The sequence below is a fragment of the Fistularia commersonii genome, chromosome 19 (assembly GCF_037954325.1).
Source record: "Fistularia commersonii isolate RoL2024-O1a breed Wild chromosome 19, RoL_Fcom_v1.0, whole genome shotgun sequence".
NCBI classification, from domain to species: Eukaryota; Metazoa; Chordata; class Actinopteri; order Syngnathiformes; family Fistulariidae; genus Fistularia; species Fistularia commersonii.
In genome coordinates, this window is record NC_141302.1 from 10,616,746 (window position 1) to 10,637,283 (window position 20,538).

The window sequence follows — 20,538 nt, forward strand, 5'->3', positions numbered from 1 at the left end:
TATGTCTCTTTGCTGTTCTACAGAAATGAATACAATTTCTTATGTGTCTGTTTGATTAGGTACATAAATGTATATTTCACAAGAAACTAACTACCAACAAAGTGTTTCCTTCATAGAACCTTATAAACCTTATAAGTCACATGTGACAGATATTGTATTCGTAGCAGAAAATTAGAATTGATTGTAGGTTGTGACGTAACTGACAGGAAGTCAGATTCAAACCAATTTATTTAGGTAGCTGTTATGTTATCAACCATCCTAAAACCAACATCTGCCAAACAGCAGGCACTTAACCTCAACAGAAAGGGGTATTCTATCCTCTTCAGATTTTTGAACTTGAATTCCAACTTGCATTCAAACATGTACCATTTTTGAATATCCTGCTGATAAGAAGCACCTGTCTGGTGTTAAAAATCAACATTTTTCCGATATAAAACTGATGTCCAGTGCAGCTGGTTACAGATACTCAACAGTACCAGATAGCCTTGGTGAAGGGACATGTATATGCTCATCAGTTCCGATTTGTAAGACTTTAATTTCAACACTGTACGAACATATACTCTTAATACCTTCTATGATCATGCCTAAAAGTACTTTCTCTGATATAATGCATATCGATAAATTTCTAAATGTTTAGTATCAATCAGGCTGAAATCCTCATTCCACAGAGTATAACACGGGCAATCTGCTTCAAGACCAATGTTTCTAACGGAAAAATGTTAATTACTTAATCGGCAATGTCATAAAAGTGATTATTACATTATACTATTGACATAAACATACATGTCATCATTGACATGTATATATATTCCAATATATATTTCTATTCCTATTCCATCATTGGAATAGGAATAGTTATTGATGTTGTGTCAAAGGGACTTGAGTACACACTTGTAGGTTTCGCCAAGTCCCTCAGTGTGTGCAGGTACTCTGTGATCCTTGCCAACTCGTTGTATTGGCTCCAAGGTGAAATGAGAATACATGTGGATTTGTGCCAGGATTGGCCAGGAATGGCTGATTCTGACACCATGAAGCTGCAGAGACAGCCAGAAATGTAAACACATCTCCCCTGTCACACAGCAGTTCCCATCAGAAGCCATTATACAGTTAGGAAGTTAGGAATCCCAAGCATCCAACTATTTGGGGGCGGCGTGGCGCAGGAGCTAGACTGATCGTCTTCGGAACCGAACATTCCTCGTTCAATTCCCAGCTCCTCCTAGTCCGTTGAAGTGTTGTTGAGCAGGACACTGATCCCCTAATTGCTCCCTTGGCGCCGATGGACAGCAGCCATCATCCATGATGGGTTAATTGTAGAGGACGAATTTCCCCATGAGGGATTAATTGTATAAGTATATATTATTCTATTTGCTATTTGCATCAAGGAGTAAAACTTCAACAGAAGCAAGGTGCATTTCTCTCTCCTGTTTTTCTTTGCTTTAACATTCACTATATTTCAATCCTGCATGGCTCCCCCCCCCCGCTGCATCATGAACTTGTCAATATAAGGTTGATCCATTTTCTATGTATTTATGCATTGCTGTTCTTTCTTCTTTACCCCACTTGCTCTAAAACTTTCTTTTTCCAGTAACAGGCACGAATCCACTCACCTCCACACACACTGGAACACACCCACACTCAGACACACTCTTTCCCAGTCTCTAACTTCAAGGTGGAGAACCTCTTTGTATTGCCTGTGGGGCTACAGCTGTCCGTTGCATTTGTCTGCCGACCGCTGACTCTCCTCCCCTCATTTCAGCTGTCCATCCCTTTCTTTCTCCCTTCATCATCACAATCTGCCACTGTTTCCCTGCTTCCCCTTACAACTCCTGCTTCGTCTATGCCTTCTACTTTCTTTCCTTTCGATTAGACTTTCACATCTTCCTAATCTTTCTATCACTTCCGCACCTCCCCTCCCTTCCCCTCACTCTGAGTGTCTCGTTATCGTTCTCCTCTCCTGTCTCCTCCTGTTCTGACAGGTACCATTCTTCACTCCTCTCCTTGTCTACCTGGTTACTATTACAGCAGTAGAATGTATGTGTATGTGTGTGTGCAGTGTGATTGTCTCTCACACACAGCAACATAAATGCGCACATACACACAACCAATGTGATATAATCATTTGCCCATTAGAGACTTTGGGTTGAGATACAGTTGCAATTCAAAAAAGCAGCATACACAAACAGAGGCATGCACACATACAAGCAGCCTCTCTCTCGCCATTCTGCACAATCTAGAGCAGATTGCTGGCAAGGATTGTGTTGTTGTGTAGCCACTTGATGAAAAAAACCTACATTATTAAAAGTGAGAAGGATGGACAGATGGCAGGAGAAGACGAATGTGCAGAGGAAAAGGAGTGCTAAGGTATTTAGAATAGAAAAAGCTCTTGCAAGTGGAGGTGGCGCAGGGCTTAGGTGTTGAGTGTGATAATATCAGCTTGTGTGAGGGTGTACAAGAGGTTAGAGATGAGTTAGAGTGGAAGTGAGAAGGACATAGAAAAGACCAGTGTGCTGAGTGGTGCTGCTCACAGATAGGAAAAGAAAGATGTCTGAAAGCAGGTCTGTACATTATGGAGGAATCTTTGTAATGAATTTGTCAATTTGATGTTCGTTGCGATATCCGGTTAGCGTACTTGATACTCAATACGGCCTATTGAGTTTGTCCAAAACATGATAAAGAACATTTGAATTCCGCTTTGTTTTAACAAAAACATGATGACAAATTTTTGCAGTGTGGGAATTTCACCTTATATTTGTGTCCTTGGTCCAAGCTCCTGCCCGCTTTTGTCCTCATTTCTCTCTATTTTACTCTTTAAATCATCGATTTGGCTTGCTGCTTTAGGAGAAGTAAAGTCTTCAGGACTCAACTTAAGAAAACCTGTGTAATCAGAGAGAGTTAGTCCATAAAATACTTGGAAATTCAAAGCTTCAGCTTTCTCCTCAAAGAAAACAGCGGTGTGAGAATGTATTGCACAAGCAGTCGAAGAAAGTTGTCAGTTCTCTCCCCACTATGTGTCACACGCTACGCAACGGTCAAACACACATTGGCTGAGCATGTTTATTTTATGGCCACAGTACCCACTCTCACACGATACGTTACTGTCATGTTCATCTGCCAGGCTGTCAGACCAGCAGTGCAAAACATGAATAAATGTCTAGCAACTTTTTCCTGGCAACACCCTCTAGCCAATGATCACCCCCAATACTGTTGGTCAAGGACGTGTACTGTACTTTTCTTTTCATTGCAATCAAACTGCTTCCAGGCAGTGTTGTACCCACACTGCCTTTGTGTTTAAAAGAGTTGGCTCGTCTTCACCACTCACCTCTCAGTGATCAAACAACTCGCACATCGGGCTGAAACGTGTATAAACATGAGTACAGTCTTGCAGAGCTCAACCGTTTTTGTGTCTGTGATAAGTCATAAAATATGATCGTCAGCTGTGATGAAACGCTTTTCAGGGCTCAAAATTTCATACAAAAAATTGATTTTGGTCTTATGATTGAAAAAGATCTTTACCTTTTTTATGAACAAGTTACAATATTTCCCTTACAAAAAAGAAATTCAGCTTTTTTTAACACCCTGCTCATCCAAAAATACTCTTTACTTATTAGAGGGCTCTTGGAAACTGGGTTTTCCTCTGTGCAGGGCATCCAGAAAGCTGGAGGTGGCTGATTCATCAGTAGAGATTGATAATGAGAGGAATACTTGATATTCTTGCAGATGAGCAAAAATAATAACTGGCTGAGCATCAGAGGGAAAGACTAACTGGATTGGATGAAGGAAAACTCCTGAAAAAGATTGAAGATTGATGTCTTGCTTTTTTTTTTTGTGTTAAGAACGGCGATAGTGGTTAGGAGAGCGGGACAGGAATAGAGGGTGGACTGATTGATGAAGATAGATGATGACGATAGCAGCACCAACTTTGTATAAAAAAGGCAAAGATGACTCAGGAGTCAGATAGAGGTGCAGGAACTGCACTGAAAAGCTGCTTTCTTGTTTTAGAGCTATTTCAAATGATTCTGCAATGAAAATTTGCTCCAGCTCTATAACAGTATAATGGTCTCTCCAGGGACATAAACCACCTCTGGGGGGTTCCCTTTAAACAGTCGCTTCGTAAAAGCGATGTATTATTATCTCTCCTGTTCACACACAAAATCAAACTGAGCTTGAGGTGCTGTGGCAAGGAGTTACTGTAGAAGGAAGGCTCACTCCTGTTTTAGTCAGTAGGAGGCTTTTCTTTTTTGTACTTTACTGGGAAGCAAGCTGTTCTTGGGAGGGTCTCTTAAGGGTATGCCTAAACGTTTGATGACTTTTTGAGAAAGATGAAGTCTTATCACAGTGAATCAGTTGGTAATGCTGGCACCCTTCCAATCATAAGGTTGGCGGTTCCCGGTTCCTCCTGTCTGCATCCACAACCCCACTTTGGCACGCAAGTGCGGTTGGGAAAGACACTGAACCCCCAGTTTCTCCTGATGGTCTGGTTAACGCCTTGCATAGCAGCCCTGCCGCCATCTGTGTGTAAGTGTACATGTGAGCGGGTGAATGTGAGATCCATTGTAAAGCGCTTTGAAACTACAAGCTGTTGAAAGTGCTATATTAGTGGAGACCTGTAACACGGCTGATGAAAAAGATTAATAATAAATAACGCGAGGAAAAGTCCATCCATCCATCCATTCATCCATCCATCCATCCATCCATCCATCCATCCATCCATCCATCCATCCATCCATCCATCCATCCATTCATCCATCCATCCATCCATTTTCTATTCCCGCTTTGTCTTACTCTAGCTGATCTCAATCTTTGTCTTCCTCCTGGGCACTAAAACCATTAAAGTTGTCTACTTCAGTGTCAGCATTGAACAGCCTCAGAATTTCATGGTAATGTCATTGGTCCGATGTGATGAGGCAAAATGTTTTCGCAGCATTAAGCTCATTAGCCCAAAACAATCCGTAAATTAGCCGGATCATTGCTTTAGCCGCAGTGTTCAAAGCGTGCGGAAAAAGTAGCGGCTTATAGTCCAGAAATTACGATAATTTAGTAGTTACATGCTAATTTTGTTAATACTGATTTCTCAGTTGCAAAAGGCAATTAGTCAGCGTAACAAATCATCAGGAAAATTACTTGCAAAAAGGATACGTTGGCTGATATTAATTGCAAACTGTAATTGAATGTATCAATGATATTCTATATTTAAAAATTATATTATTAGTGCTGTCAGGTTTTCATTATTTCAGAATCATTCAGAGGCACTAAAATGAATCTACTCACTAAACTATGACATACCATTTATTTATACTATATTTGACAAATGGTTTCCTACAGCAAAGCCTGCTCTACCATACTGTTTATCAAAAAGAATCATGAAAATGACAATGTCATTGTTAACATGCTGCACATATGCTAATCACATTTAGCCCACAGTTGCAGTCTCCTAAAGCTGCATGACTTGCATGACTGTTGCCCTGTCTGTTGACAGGAAATGTAATGTAACTTTTGGGGAGGCTTGACAGTGAGGAATGTGGATTCATCAGGGAGGAAGGTTTTTTTTTTTAAATTCACAGTAAATTGCTTTAGGGTAATTGTAAAGAGACAGGATTCACCATCCAATTTCTTCTCTCCTGATAACTTACACTTTGCTTAGACCATGCTTAAATGTGTAAATGATCTTCAGATATAGTGTTTATATATCTATAAGAAAAGGTCAGAAAAAGGTGGCTGGTAGTCGCTTCATCTCTAGAGACTAAACAGCACTTCCCAAGTCATGAACTGGAGTGCATTTGAAAAAAAAAAGAAAAATAATCCCAGGGGCTCTGCTAACCCCAGAGGGTACTTGTAATCCCAGAGCGGCGTTTGAGAACGTGTGTGTTTGCGTCTAGTCTCCTTCAGGATAACATAGCAGATAGAAATGGATGTCACGTTCTTTGTCAGGGAATTCTTTGGGGGATTGTCAGCTTGATCTATATTTGTTCACCCATATTCATTTTATATAACCCTGCCATCTGATATGAGCAGCGTGCACTAATTGCCACAGAAATAGGCATCTGTTAGAGCCCCTTCCTTGTGCAGACTCGTCAGCTGCCAGTTTTGAGGTTGATTGCTTGCAAGAAGATAAGTCGAGCTCAAACACAGGAGGTCCTGGTTGGCAATCCAAATATGTTTGAGTGCTTTAAATTTTTGAAAGAGCCAGGGTACCAAGACTTCCAATTTGCACCCTTTATGCTTTTCTATCAGTGTCCTATAAAACCTGCGTGATTAATCCTGAGTACAAGCAGTGGGACAATGCTGAGGTGGTTGTTTGTTGCTGTTTGTGAATTACATTAATTGACCCCATTTTTCTCTTAAATGGTCCACTTATCAAACAGAAGTAGGCAGGAGTTCTTAAACCTACGTCTGTTCATTACAATTCTAGAGTAATGCGTGCCGTTGATATTTGCATCAGTTTCCCGTTCAGTCAAAAAAGACCCCACTTATCACCATTATGCAAATAGGGCCTGCCATTACCATAATGGTGTGCCATTATAAAAAAAATTGAAGAAGGAATACATATGTGATTTTAATGAATGCTCACTCATTTTTCATTGCTCTTCATTTCCAGGTTCATTGTGTTTTCAGTGTTCCTTTCCCTGCCAAATCAGATGATTAACGACACTGTATAAGATGTAAACATTCTTTCATTTCTCATTCTTCTCTCCTATTTCTCTCCTTTCTCTGGGTCACTCAGCACCTAATCTGAGCAGACAGCATCTTCATTAAAACAAAGAGTCCGTCTCCACCGCTCTCTTATTCATATCATTGTAGACGTGCCTTCTCACCTGGACACTGATTGGAAATAACACAGCATCATTCACAGCTTCAACAGAAAGCTGAAAACTTCTTTTCTGGGGCGAAATGAATCATTCGAGCACCTCAACATTATCTTTATTATACTCATTTTGTGAAGAAAATTTGACATTTCCCCATTGTGGGACAATTATAGGCACATTGCATTCTATTCTAACACACTGTAGACACGCCACGGAGCATACTAATGTGTACATCCATATAATGCTGCATTCAAGGCGCTGTACGATGGAGAGCTTAGTCACATCAAAGTGAGTGAAGAACTTCAGTCATGTGGGTCACAGTACATCCATGCTGTCACTTCAAAGCTTCAGCAAAACCCAGACAGAGAATGCAGAGTTAATGTTTACTCCCATTTGCCGTCCAGGTATCCCTTTGTGGTGCTCATCGTTCTCCTTGGGGTATTTTTTTCTTCTCCTTCAGGTTACTCCTTCCTCAAAGATCGTGGGGGATCTGGCCCAGTTCATGGTTCAGAACAACCTGAGCAGGGCCGAGGTGGAGGATAGGGCAGATGAGCTGTCCTTCCCTCTGTCTGTGGTGGAGTTCCTGCAAGGGTACATCGGAATTCCACATGGAGGATTCCCAGAACCACTTCGATCAAAGGTACAGCAAACAAACACTAACGCATTTCACACACCAGATTTCTCACATACAATTTGAATATTTCCGCTACACATAATATCGTCAGTTTAAGACCAGTTTTATTTAAAGAGCTCTTAACCTGAGACTGGTCACCCTCGAGGTGCCTCAAAAGGCTTATGAAATGCAAACCCAGACTACATCAGATGCTGTTCTTGAACCCAATGGAGTACATGCAAAAAGTAAAGATAGCTGTTTTTAATCTCAGATTTTAAACTTTTTGTAACTGTGGCTGTAATTAATATGCAGTTTTTTACAATAATAAATGTCAACTCTGGACATGTTTTTCAGTTATGTCCAGGTATTATCCATTTGGAGTCTCCTAATGGGCAATTAAGGTAACCTATGAATATACCAACATTGAAAGGCTGAAACACCTGAATGCTTGAGATAGTATGTGACACATAATCACAATCCCTAATTTGCATTATAAAAAGGAGTCTGGACAAGTTGTATGGTAAAATGCGTATATAAGATCAATCAATATAGAAAAACTCTCCCAAACCAAAGCAAACTTTGTATTTATTTACAGGTGCCTGTTCACTCACATACGTAAATGTACAATTCAGTTTGTGTTCCATTTTTAATCCTGCAAACAGAAATATGCAAAATGAGCCCCATTTCAGTATTTTAAACGTGCACCTGTGTGTCCAGTCACAGAAATGGTCGCATCTCGCAGGGGATGTTCATGGCGGTGCAGTTCTGACAAATTCTTCCTCTTGAAAATATCATGGATAATGTGAACATCTGTTGTTGTCCTAGAATACTCTCATCAAAGTTCCCTAAAAATCCCTCATGTCTCATTATATGATAAGTAATTATATGAATATGAGAGTCGAATATGGTTATTCAAATATTCAATCAATTAAAATGAGCTTGCCGTATTCCTGATGTAACCTGAATGACCTTAAAATTACTGAATTCAGCTGAAAATTAGTTTTCAATTACTCTGTCTTAATAAGCCCAGAATTACTCGCAATTTGATTTTAAAATTACCTGAAAGGTAGTGAGAAAGTTCTTGAACATTAATTTACGTATTAATTTGCAAATTTTTTAGTTATTAAAAGTAACAAGCAATCCACCGAGAATTTGGAGGAAAAAAGCTGAAAAATTGAAAGGTTATAAAGACAGTTATCAAGATGTAAAATTTGCAAATAGTCATGTCTGTCTATTATTTAGATTGTTGTACAAGTTGACCTCAAAAATCAATTGAAAAAACAAAGAAAAATCCTAAATTTATCATAGTCCCCTCAATTTCAATCTATTCTCTTCTTCCCGTGTATCATAGATAAGAATAATTGAGAGCGATGCTCAGCAAGGACATGTAATGGGTATGTAAATGATCCCATTTCGTAGGCATAACAACTTGTTGAACAGTATAGACCTGCTGGTTGATGTGGGTTACATCACTTATACTATCCATGAGTGAGTTGAGCATTGGTCCTCCATCTCTATTGTTTGTCTAAAATTTCCTCCATGGTATTTTTTGTCTGCTTTGTTTATCTGCCTGAGAAACCAGCAGCTGACAACCTGTCTGCTCTCCTGTCACCCAGTCCTCTATTCCATGTTGGTGATACAGTTGAAGATTATGTGAACAAATATTTGTGGAATAAGGCCATTCCATCCCTCTAAGTCAGTGTTTTTTTTCTATTTTGACAAGTAAAATCCAGCCTTCTGTCACCTGCCTCTCTATATATATCTGAACACATTTATTTCCCCTGATAATAGGGCCTAACCCTTGAGTTAAACTTTTTTTTTTCAGCTATATCACCCAATTTTCCTATTCCTGCCTTTCAGTTTCACTAAACACGGCATCCTATTTCAGCCCATGTTTATGCAAACATCAGCATTTCGGTCCACTGAACCCTTTTTCTTACATGGCTTCGCCTTAAAATCTTTACTGTTTCTGAGCCTCTGCTAGGTAGCCCTTTCCATTAGGGATATACAACAATGCCTTCTAGTGTTCTAAGTAAATCCTCAACATGCAGGTAGAACTGCTGCCAATTTGTCACCTCAGCCAAAAAAGTCAATCCTCCAAATCCCCCTGCAGACATTGAAACTATACACACAACTCTATGCAAGAGAGACAATCCCCCTCGACATTTAAGACACACACACGTACCTCACTCAACTAACGGAAGACTCTGCTCTCACTGCTTTTTTTTTTTTTCATTTTGTTTTCATGTGTTTCAAGGTGTTCACAAGCAAACTGAGTTTTTGAGTCTTCACACTGTCGCTAACAGGAAATCCCCCCCCCCCCCCCCATTTTGACTACGATTCCCGGTAATTGCTGTCAAAACTATTTGAATAAAGTAAAGTTTGTGAAAAAGGAAGAAAAAAAATCGTCTTTTCAATTTATCTTGTGAATATTAGTCGTAAATAATATTTAACAACAATCGAGCACTATTGCATTAGATGAGTTCCTTACTCTTTATTATTGGAGTTTTGTTCCATATTTTCAGCTCTTATTAGTGTGAATTTCTATTCGCCTATTAGCGCATAATGTGATTGTTGTATACAAAACCTTTGTGCAATTGCCAAGGAGACTTTGTGCATGCGAAGCATGAAAGTAGTATTTCTTTAATGAAGCTATGGAGGCATTAGGAGGCAAGCAGCCATTCCCAAATGATATCACATGCCATCATCTCAGTCTTACATATGATCTGCATACATATATCATTAAGGAGGTTCTTTTTTGCGCGATGCAGGGCACTGATTGAGATGCTTGCAGATTGTGCTTTTGAGGGGCTCAGTTTATTAGAAGCTCAGATGGACAAGAGAGATAAACCAGGAGAGAAAACGCTGAAGAAAAGAGAGACAGTGGGTGGATGGTTGCCGGAGGAGGGATAAACAGAAGATATAAGGAGCCCCTTGGAAAAAGTCAATTCAAGTCAGAGTGATATTGTAAAATATATCACATCCCTCAGAGCCACACACTTAGAAAAGGAAAGAGAAGCATAAGCCATCGACAATAAACCATGGGGATGTGTTGTGGAGTAATTTTAAGTGAAATACGAAGAAGGAGCAAATAAACCTTGAAGGAAGGGTTTGTCTTCATTTGTTAAAGCAACCTCCTAGAACGCAGCGTTAATGAGCGGTGACGCCAATGAGCCTGCTGTCTTTGAAGTGTCTGTCTTTCTTACACACACCACACACAAACACAAACACACACCACACACACACACACACACGTTTTATTTTATTGTTATTTGTTGTAATTTGCAAATGAAATGTATTCACAGCGTTGTTGAAAATAACTGAAAAATAGTAGTAAATGGGCAACTATTCGCCCTTTAAAAAGAAATCATCAAAAACATTTTTCAAGAAATTTGATTTGTTTTGAATTTGCAAGAAATTCACTGGAGGGGAATAAATTTGTAAATAAGAGGGAGCGAAGGTATCAGAATAAAAATAACGTCAACATGGAAAAAATCAGGTCATTAGTTCAGTGATGAATTTTAAAAAGTTTGGATCACTGATTGACTTCAATTCTGGTTTTTCACAGCCAAGATGGAGGGAAATTACTCCTGAGTAAACCACAACCAGATACTGTAAATTCCAGACTACAGAGCACACCTATATATTGGTCGCACCTACTAATTTTTGTAAGGAAAAATAAATTGTACATAAAATAGCCGCACAGGTTTTTCCATTGAAACATAAGCTATTAATGCAGCAAGATGTTATGGGAAAGAGGTTTTTGACCGTAACATCTACAACTTCCAGTTTGTAGCGCAAATGCGTTTTTTCAGAACAGATGCCAAATTTACGTGCAGCAGCTCTATTTCCTTCTTCTACTGCCCGACCGATGCTTTCAACTTAAAAGCCGCATCAAATGCATTTCTCTGCATCTTTTTCATGATGGGGCTGTGTGCAAAATAGTCGATCTGAAGAATTGTCGTAAATATGAGCCGGTTTGCCGAAACAGTTTCATTTGTGTACCTGTAATTCCTGAATGGTTGGAAAAGCCGCAGTTCTCAAAGCGTGTGAAAAAGTAACAGCTTATATGCCGAAATTTAGGATATATTTGAAATTTGATTTTAATATCTAAGAAGATAAAAACATATACATGCATATAAGCATTGTGAAATAGGCTTCAGAGTGTCTCGCGCTTTCCCCACATAGGTAACGCAAATTCTTCCACTAGCCTCATCTGTTTATCAGTTTCCAGAAAACATTAGCAAATGCACTGACAGACTAAATAGGCTAATTGTATGGAAATTCCTGCAACTTCCCCTTCTCTCCCCTGAGTCTTTGCCGGCTTCGTGCCATCAAAACAAAAACAAACACAACAAAACACAGTTTGCTCCTTATTACAGCAGCCTTAAAGCAAGACGCCTGCATCCCGACAGACATCATACTCAGATCCGTTATGTCTAATAGCGCCAGTTGTGTGGGCAGATACAATTACATATCATTAGTAATAGCAGCCCCCAATGCCCACAATTAACCCCGTTTTCTCTCTTCTTGTCTGTTTTAATGTAGTCTGGCTCTCTGTGATGAGCTATGGGCTAAAGACAGTTAAACTTTAATGCAAATATGAAACCAACTTTGAATAATAGCTTCACTCCTGATTCACAGATATTTCTCCACCTCCATCCTTCAAAACAACACCATATATCTTTCTGGCAACTCCTCTCACCTGGACTCTCTCTGTCACTTTAGAGCTTTTATCCAGACATATTGCTGTGAAGAACACTGTGAAGATTTTACCAGCACTTTACACATCCCACACGTGTCAGGTTCCCAGGGATATCAGGACTGCAAAAGCATTCAAAAAGGACCTACGCTTTTCTCCCTTCCTCTACCTTACCCTTTGAATCTTCTTCATCCCACCCCCAGGTGCTAAAGTCTCTTCCCCGTATTGAGGGCCGTCCCGGTGCTTCTCTGCCGCCAATGGACTTCAAGGCCCTGGAGGAGGGCCTGCGAGCCTCTCATGGTGATGAGATCACCCCCGAAGATGTGATGTCAGCAGCCATGTACCCCAAGGTGTTCCAGGAATACAAAGAATTCACCGGTACGTTATCCAACATCCGTGCGTGGTGGTCGATGCGCCTCTTTTTATTTTAGATTATTAAAATGGATTCTAATCGACTTTGTTACAAACGAAATCGGGGTTCCGGAGCTTTCGGTCTCCGTCTTACATTCTCATTTTCATTTGCATCATCAGTGAGGCTTGAAATTGGTATCAGGCAACTTTTTGCCAGGAACACTCCTTAGGTTCACCGCTTAGATAATAATGTTTTTAAGGGTGGTATCTGGCATGTCGGAACCCATTCCCACGCTTGAGATTCAGGTGAGACCGCACTCAGACTTTGATGGGAGAACAACACAGATGACAGTAATCATCTCACATCACACTGAGGAACTGACATCATGCATGAACAAGGAAGCGCAACAAGAAAGGAGTGAGAAATCAGCATCACCATTAACTGTGGTTTTCAGCCATGGGAGAACGTGAGATATTTAATAGTTTGCCTTCCAGGAGAATCAAAACAAACTGGAGGCTGTTCAGGCAGCTGTAGTGTCACTCGGAATGACAAGCGGTTTATTTCCTGCTTTAAATGGCAGAGAAAAGTGTTTGTTTTTTGTTGTATTTTAATGTTTTTGTTGTTGTTTTTGTGTTTCACCTCAGACCAATGAGTTTAATCCAAGCACCTTTGACACAATGGACATGAATCGTCGTCTCCTTGATTCGGCTCCCTTTGATTTAACACCAGACCTTTTTTACCATGTTTTAGTGTGGAATCGCTCCTATCCTGTGTGTGTGAAAATGAAACGGAAGGATAGAGTAGTCAAAAAAAAACATATCCATTAATAGAATACGGAGACATTTTGTGTTGTCATCGTCAGGGATTAGAATAACAATAATAAACACTGTCTGTCACTGTCTGCCCGCCCCCACGCTGACAGTGCACATCAATGTTTCTGATGCAGTATTTTTCACTTCAAATGAGCAATAACCAGTTGCTCACTCGGGTATGTAATCTTTTTACTGTGACAGCCTTCCATTTAAAGCTGTACATAATCTATAAGCATCCTATATATATTGCTTTTTAGGTAATGATTATTGATTTTGCTTTTTACTGATGCTCTTTCCCATTACTGCTCTAATCTTATCTGTTGAACCGTTGTAATTTATCCTGTTATTGCACAAATCAAGAATTGTTACATCTGATTTCAGCTAACTTTGGCCCAGTGGACTGTCTCAGTACCAGGCTGTTTCTAGACGGACCAAAGATTGCTGAGGAGTTTGAGGTGAGCCTTGCAAAGTGACAACCCATTCATTTTACACCTTTAAGCTAACGGTGCCATAGTAACAGGATATAATTACATGTATCAGTCCTATGTAATGCTGAGGTAAGACCGGCACTGACTATATTGACATTTCAGACCTCTGTCGGGGAATTAGCAGATTATTAGTTATGCAATATAGCATGCTGAATACCCTTAACTCTGTGAAAAATGATCTGGTTTGGAATCACAGCTGAAGTCTGATTAAATCGGAATCTGAAATTTGAGCTACACTTGAATAATGAGGAAAACTTAACAGCGTGATGGCTTTTCTATGAATGATAATTAACTCAACGACACATTTTCCCCTTCTGATTAATGCAGGATTTATGAGCAGAAAATGCGTCTTTTTTATTTACACTGTAGGTGGTTGGACTTTGATATAGTTGCAGCAGAGTCATAGTGAAGTGCTGATAACCGCGTGGGCTGGATAAAGATATTAACTTTAACTTTATCAAGGGAGCAACAAATAGCATTTCTGCTCCCTTCGGCCATCACGCTGGCCTTCCCGGTTTAAAAGTGACTGATGCCTTTTGTGGCGTTTGATAGCGTGGTGTAAAAGACCCACATCTCAGACAGATATTTAACTTTCGGCTCATTTCAAAAGCTTGAGGTGTTTGTTTTTTTGATAAAGGAGGTCGTAGAACATGTAGCTGTGATTGAATTAAACTTTTGACCAAATTAGCGGTGCCAGTGAGCATAGTTATCTTTGAAATATTTCACAACACAGATTGAAAATGTCTGTCATCAGCAGCTTACATCCTGAATGTGCGGAACAAATGTGAAATGTTCCAGGAGAGCGGCGGCAGCAGTGTTTTTAATGAGCACAACTCCCAACTAAAGGGATTGTTCAACTCAGGCTTGAATTCCAAAAGAAATTGCTGAACTGAGCATGACCTTTGCAACAGATATCAGACAGAAATGTTTCTTTGATCTGCAAAGACACATTTTTATTTGCAGCTGAAAGGGATATTAGAAAAGCTGTCACGTACAAATTGTCTCATGGTTGAGATATAGCAAACTTTTGAACTGTTTCCTAAATAGTTGCACCCACTCTGCCGCCTTTCTAATTTTTTTCAAAAAAAAATTGATTATTGTAGTCATGGAGACTGTTGTTTTTTTGTTTCTTTTTTTTTTTTTTTTTTTGAGAAAATGTGTTACAGTACAGTAGCACAAGGTATTGTGACAAAAGATAGCAAGACTAAAGGAGATGGGGTGGGTGCAATAATGTGATGGAAATTAGTAGGGCCTCGCAGTATCCTTATATATATCAAATATTCTCACGTCTTCACTAAAATCTGACATTTCTGACAATCATTTTTTTTTGTCACCAGTAAATTAAATTGACATTTTAAAAATCCTCGCCAGTAGAAACTTGGTGATTGTAAAAAAATTTACAACCACACCTGAAAAAGAAAGACCATATCAAAATCAGAAACTATCTAAATGTTCGTACCTACCTAAGTGTGTGATAAGAAATGACTCAAATATTTGCCAAGAATCAGAAAACATAAGGACAATGTTCCTTGAAGAATCACCTGGGAAGGACCAGCTTAATGTCAGAAAACTGGGAATGTTATTTTTGAATTGTCATTTCAGAATAAGTATTTGAGGGTCTAGTTTGTTTTCCCTGTTTCTGGGGCTGGTTAAGGTTTTTGTGAGTCTAGTAATCAGACAGACCCCCATAAACATCATCAAACAAGCCAATCAGAGGGACAAATCAAACATCCGTATGAAAAAATAAACTTGATCTCGCGATGTGAGGAGATTCTTGCCTCCTCGTTGATGACATTTAAATAATATGAGCAGTTTGATTATTTCCACCGTTAGGGACGATATATTTGGAGCTATATGTTCGAGAGTCGATGCACCATATTGCAAAATAATAGGGGGAAAAGTGTTTACAGTTGCTTCATGGCAATATATATGAAGTGGTGCTACGGCACAGTAAATCCATTATGTGTTGCCATGGTGATATCCCCTGCTGAAATCAAAGCTTTACTATAAATCAGATACTAAGTTGCAGGTATCCACTCTCAGCTCCTGTTAACCCTTCACATTGACTGTAAATCTACTTCTGAGGGCACTGAGGACTGTAATTTCACAATGACTTCACTATTTTTATTTTATTTTTTTACTTTTACACTCTGAATAAATACCTGAGGTGTGAGCAAACAGCAGCAGCCTGAAGCTGTCAGAATAGAAGGCATGTCAGATGAGACCCAAGCAGTGATTTGATTTTTTTTTTTCTTATTCACCCGGACTCCAGAGTGCTTTTATGCTTCTAAGAATAATTTTGCAGGGAAGTTATACCTGTCCTTTTATCACAGGATGAGAGTGGATTTTTGATAAGTATCCCTAAAATCCTTTTCTAGGTGTGTGCATATGTGCATGTGAGTGTGTATGCAGTCAAATCTGACCGTCCCAGTTGACAGCTGCATGTGGGCCAGTCGATAACAACCGTGGTCTGGTGTGAACTGGGGATGAAATTGTGTCCCAGTTCATTCCCGTCTCACCTTTTCTCCACATGCCAAAGTAATTACAGATTGTTTTCCTCTGGGATCGCTTCTCGAACAGCCTCCACCCACTCAGTTACTACTCATCTTCAACAAACACATTAAACTCCACCCGGCAAGTTGAACTTTTTTCAATAGAAGCAAAGAAAAGCTCAGTCTCCAAGATCTATTATTTTTTTCTCCAAACTTCAGACTCTTCGTAATTTCACGATGTCTCTGTCTATGATATATATCTTTCCAACAGAAATGCTTCCTTTAAAATTATAGTGGCAACTGTATATGTGGCAAATGACAAAAAATCAGGAATAAATTAATAATGGCAGATGATGTATTGCATGTATTGCAAAGCACATGACACATGTCGTAAAGATCATATTAATCATGGCATGAAGATGACTTGGACGTGCAGCCTCTCACACACACACACACACGCACACACACACACACACACACACACACACACACACTCACATTGTTGGTTATAATTTGTCAAGCAGAATGAATTGGAAAAAAAAATGAGAATTCAAATTTTAAAAAAGTTAAAAGAAGCCGCTCTACCCTGATCTCTAATGCAGGTCTTTGTTTATTTTGTATTTTGTTTGCCATCATTTCAGTTCGGACTCAAAAAAACTAAACCACCCAGTGGTTCGGAGTCTTTAGGACCCTCTCGTAGCATTTTTGGCTTGCCGGACCTTTCACTGCTCATGATAGGCATTTGGCTTTACGTTATTTGTAAATTATAAATTTGAGGGCAGTTTCTGCAGGATCAGCTCCACAATCCGAGGCAGCAGGTAAATCCTTGATGTGGAAGCTCCCTTCTGCAAAGTGATTTATTGAAGAACACTTACTTGAACACTTAGTGTCTTAAAACCAGGACTGCTCCTTCAAAGTGAATATTTTATTAATGTAAACCTTTGCATGGCTAGTCGTGGAATCAAAGAGTATTGGCTGGATGCACTTGGCTGTCGATGCTGCACATAGCATGGGTGCATTAGGAAACCTGGGCACAGAAAGAGCAGAGTGCTGATGCAAATTTCATAATGGGCCGGCAGAATTACAAACAAGGTTTGGTAATTGGGACGAAAAAGCTTTCTTTTTCCCCATACACACATCACATTGGGATGGATACATGTATTTTTAGGATAGAATCCCTGGGACCAATTCACCTCAGGTATTGTACCTCAGGAGTTTGCCAGAAAGTGTCCCTTACCCTGTGGAATGTGGAAGACCGGGAGGCTCAAATGTATTTTTGCATTGCGTCTTAATGGGGGGCCCCATTTCTATTGTACTTCAAAAACATGTTGTTCACTCCACCCCAAGTTTCAAACTGATCATGATCAGGTATCAGAGGCTAAAAGCGACATTGACAAGTCCTTAATTTACCCACAAATTAAGTCAACATAGTCTGGACATCCCAGGCTCCTCATTTTGGATTCTGGGATGTTTGGTTGGCTCTTGATCAATCAGCAGCTTCATCCATCTGTATCAACATTCTTGCTATGCAAACCTCGAGGCGAATATGTGTGTCGGGCGGATTATGACCCTGATCCGCGGGCCATGTTTCCAGGTGGGCTATGATTTAGAGGAATATTTTAGGCATATGAGCAAACACATAATTTGATGAACTGTTTTTTTTCAGGGACGTCTATACTTTTTGAGCGAATTATCCAATATGTTTTCAAAGGAGTCTGGACCTGTCATTCACGTTACACATATTGGTATTCAGGGAAGTATTGTGAAGGAAATGATCGACCTCTCAAACAAAAGAATGAGATCCTCATTTTTCCAGGATGCAACTGAACAGCGATGCTCTGTGAAAGTGTGTATTTATGAAGGACCGGGTCTTTTTTTCTGCTACAAGGACAGCTGAGCAATTGCTCTATTATTATTATTGCCGTATTATTATTATTAAATGAAATATAGTTGATTTTCCCTTAACATTTTCATAAATTGAAGAAACTCGAATTCTAAAGATTAAATGGAGGAAAAATGATTTCCTCAAGAACGCTGGTCTGCATTTCTATTTGTGTCAATCAGTATTAGTACCGACGTACATCATTCATCGGAAATCTTCCCTGCATTCTCTAATCATGAATAACACACACAGATTTAAACAATAAATCAGAGCAGCCAGAGGCAACCATGTTTAATTACTGCTTCATTTCACTGCAACAAAATGGTTCCAGGCTGGTGTTAATTGATTTTTACATTTCAAGGGACATTGAAAGCAGCAGTAGTAACATTTGCTGTGTTATCAAAGCATCAGGAATCTGCATCGATTGCGCAGATAGACCACTGACCCTCACGACAGCTGAGCCCCCTGCGGTCTGGTTTGTCAGTCACCGAAGGACGTACAACACCTGATTAATCTTTGTCCGCCAAGACGCCACAGGGTTATGATGAATATGAGGCGGTGAACCCGCAGTGTAACTGCAGTCTTGCATGAGAAAGTAAGTCCCTCAAATGGAATTAAGGCTTAGTGTAAAAGTATAGTTTTTTTCAAAGGGCTATTCAGCATATTGTCCAATTATAATCATTTACAAAATTGTGTTTAGTGCGTGTGTGCGTACATGTGTGTGTGTATTCAATTGATCGATAGATAGCTGGGTAAAGAAACATCTTGATTAATTGATGTCACCTTTGTCAAAATTGATTTTCGCTTTCAAATTGGAAATATATACGCACTTAATCTCTAAAGTTATACTTGAAAAATAGGAATCATAAAATCATCAAATAAATAGTAAAAAGATGCCTGGAAAAAAAAAATCGTTCAATCAGCACATCATTACCGCCCCCAAAATCCTCACCTGTTCCTATCGGTAAAGCTGTCCTTCAAGGGGTTTTTTTCAGGCCATAGCAGCTTTTCTCTTTCCTCTCCCCGGTGCTCACCTTCTCTGACTCCCATTTATCTGATCTCCAGACTGTCACAGATTTTGTCATTTTTAGACCTTTCAGACAGTTGCGTTTGTGTTAGACATCAGTCACCTCCACAGGAAACAAACTTGCCGGTGTTGTCATGACGATGGTTACTCCCACTGGATCGGGTCCGATTAGTCGAGTTGGGGAGAGAGGGAATGAAAACATGTCAGAGAAAGGGGAAAAAAAAAAAAAAAGGCAGCCTGTCATAGGCGGCATCTATTTTCACCATGATGACTTCCTCAAGGGGTGATAAATTGTTGTACTGCATCTCAAGAACTGTTTACCTGCGATTGAAAAAGACATAGCTCAACTTTACCCACATTGGAAAAATAATCTCAAAATTTGAGTTCCGAATGTAGGTCAACAGCCGCTTAGGACATTGTCCTAACTCGTGTTGGTGTATTAAAAAGAGTAAGAAAGAGATTTTCAACCTAATCCAAACACATGGGTATCTTATTGGTCATTTTTAGTCAATTGATTAGAGTATTTCAAAGCAAATACAAGGGAAGACCAGGCAAAGTTGAACTGGGAACCCAGCAAAAAACAAGAACATTCACGTTCAAAGGACCATATTGTAAGCTGGACACGTAGTGTGAATTCACATGAACAAATGTGTTTGTCCACAAGTTGAGAAGTCCATCCGCTAGTGTCATTCACCCACACATGCATAGAGCACGGACAGGACGGTGACTCACTCTGGCAGTAATCATGTTTGACAGAAATATAAACATAGATCCTCACAAACAAAGACGTCAACATCCACACTGTCTTCTCTAATATGAAGGGACAGCGAGACATGCAGTTTAGCACAGTCATCTCATTACTGTTATGGGAGGCAGAAGTCATTAAGTCATACATGTTTTCATGGGAACTTCACAGCAGTGAACGGATCAACGGCTGAATTGGTCAGAAAGTGCCGTTAGCTGCTCGGGACCCCCTTCCACTAACCAAGTGAGTTAGAACAGCACCGTGAGAGCAGCGGAGGCTACGTGTTGGTAGATAAATCATCGTGATAAGGAACATACAATGTATATTAATGAAGCAGAGACCCCTCTTAATCATGGCTTCATCAAGCCCAGTACAAGACACAACACAATGACCAGTTATGGCATTTCCCATGAATGCACCCTCATAGCTTGGAAAAGCAGCAGACACTATCTGTCTTAACTGCTGATTAATTGATCACTAACAGATTTAACAGATGTTTTGAATATTTCAATAAACACTAGGTAATAAGGCGGGGGGTATCATGATGTTTGTAACCAGGTTTTTATGAATATACATTTACACCTTTGAATGAATAAAATGTGAAAATCATTCCTTTTTGACT

The 20,538-nt window shown here is 39.7% G+C and overlaps 1 protein-coding gene across 2 annotated transcripts in view; it reads left to right on the forward strand.

Annotated features, from left to right (window-relative positions):
* The window catches only part of pcxb (pyruvate carboxylase b), a 307,943-nt gene that overhangs the window by 278,615 nt on the left and 8,790 nt on the right, over nucleotides 1–20,538 (forward strand). For both annotated transcript variants that reach the window (XM_086165402.1, XM_086165403.1), the window contains 3 exons: nucleotides 7,264–7,443; nucleotides 12,322–12,496; nucleotides 13,664–13,737. In XM_086165402.1, coding sequence (XP_086021528.1) covers nucleotides 7,264–7,443; nucleotides 12,322–12,496; nucleotides 13,664–13,737 — 429 coding nt within the window. The remainder of the gene's footprint in view (nucleotides 1–7,263; nucleotides 7,444–12,321; nucleotides 12,497–13,663; nucleotides 13,738–20,538) is intronic.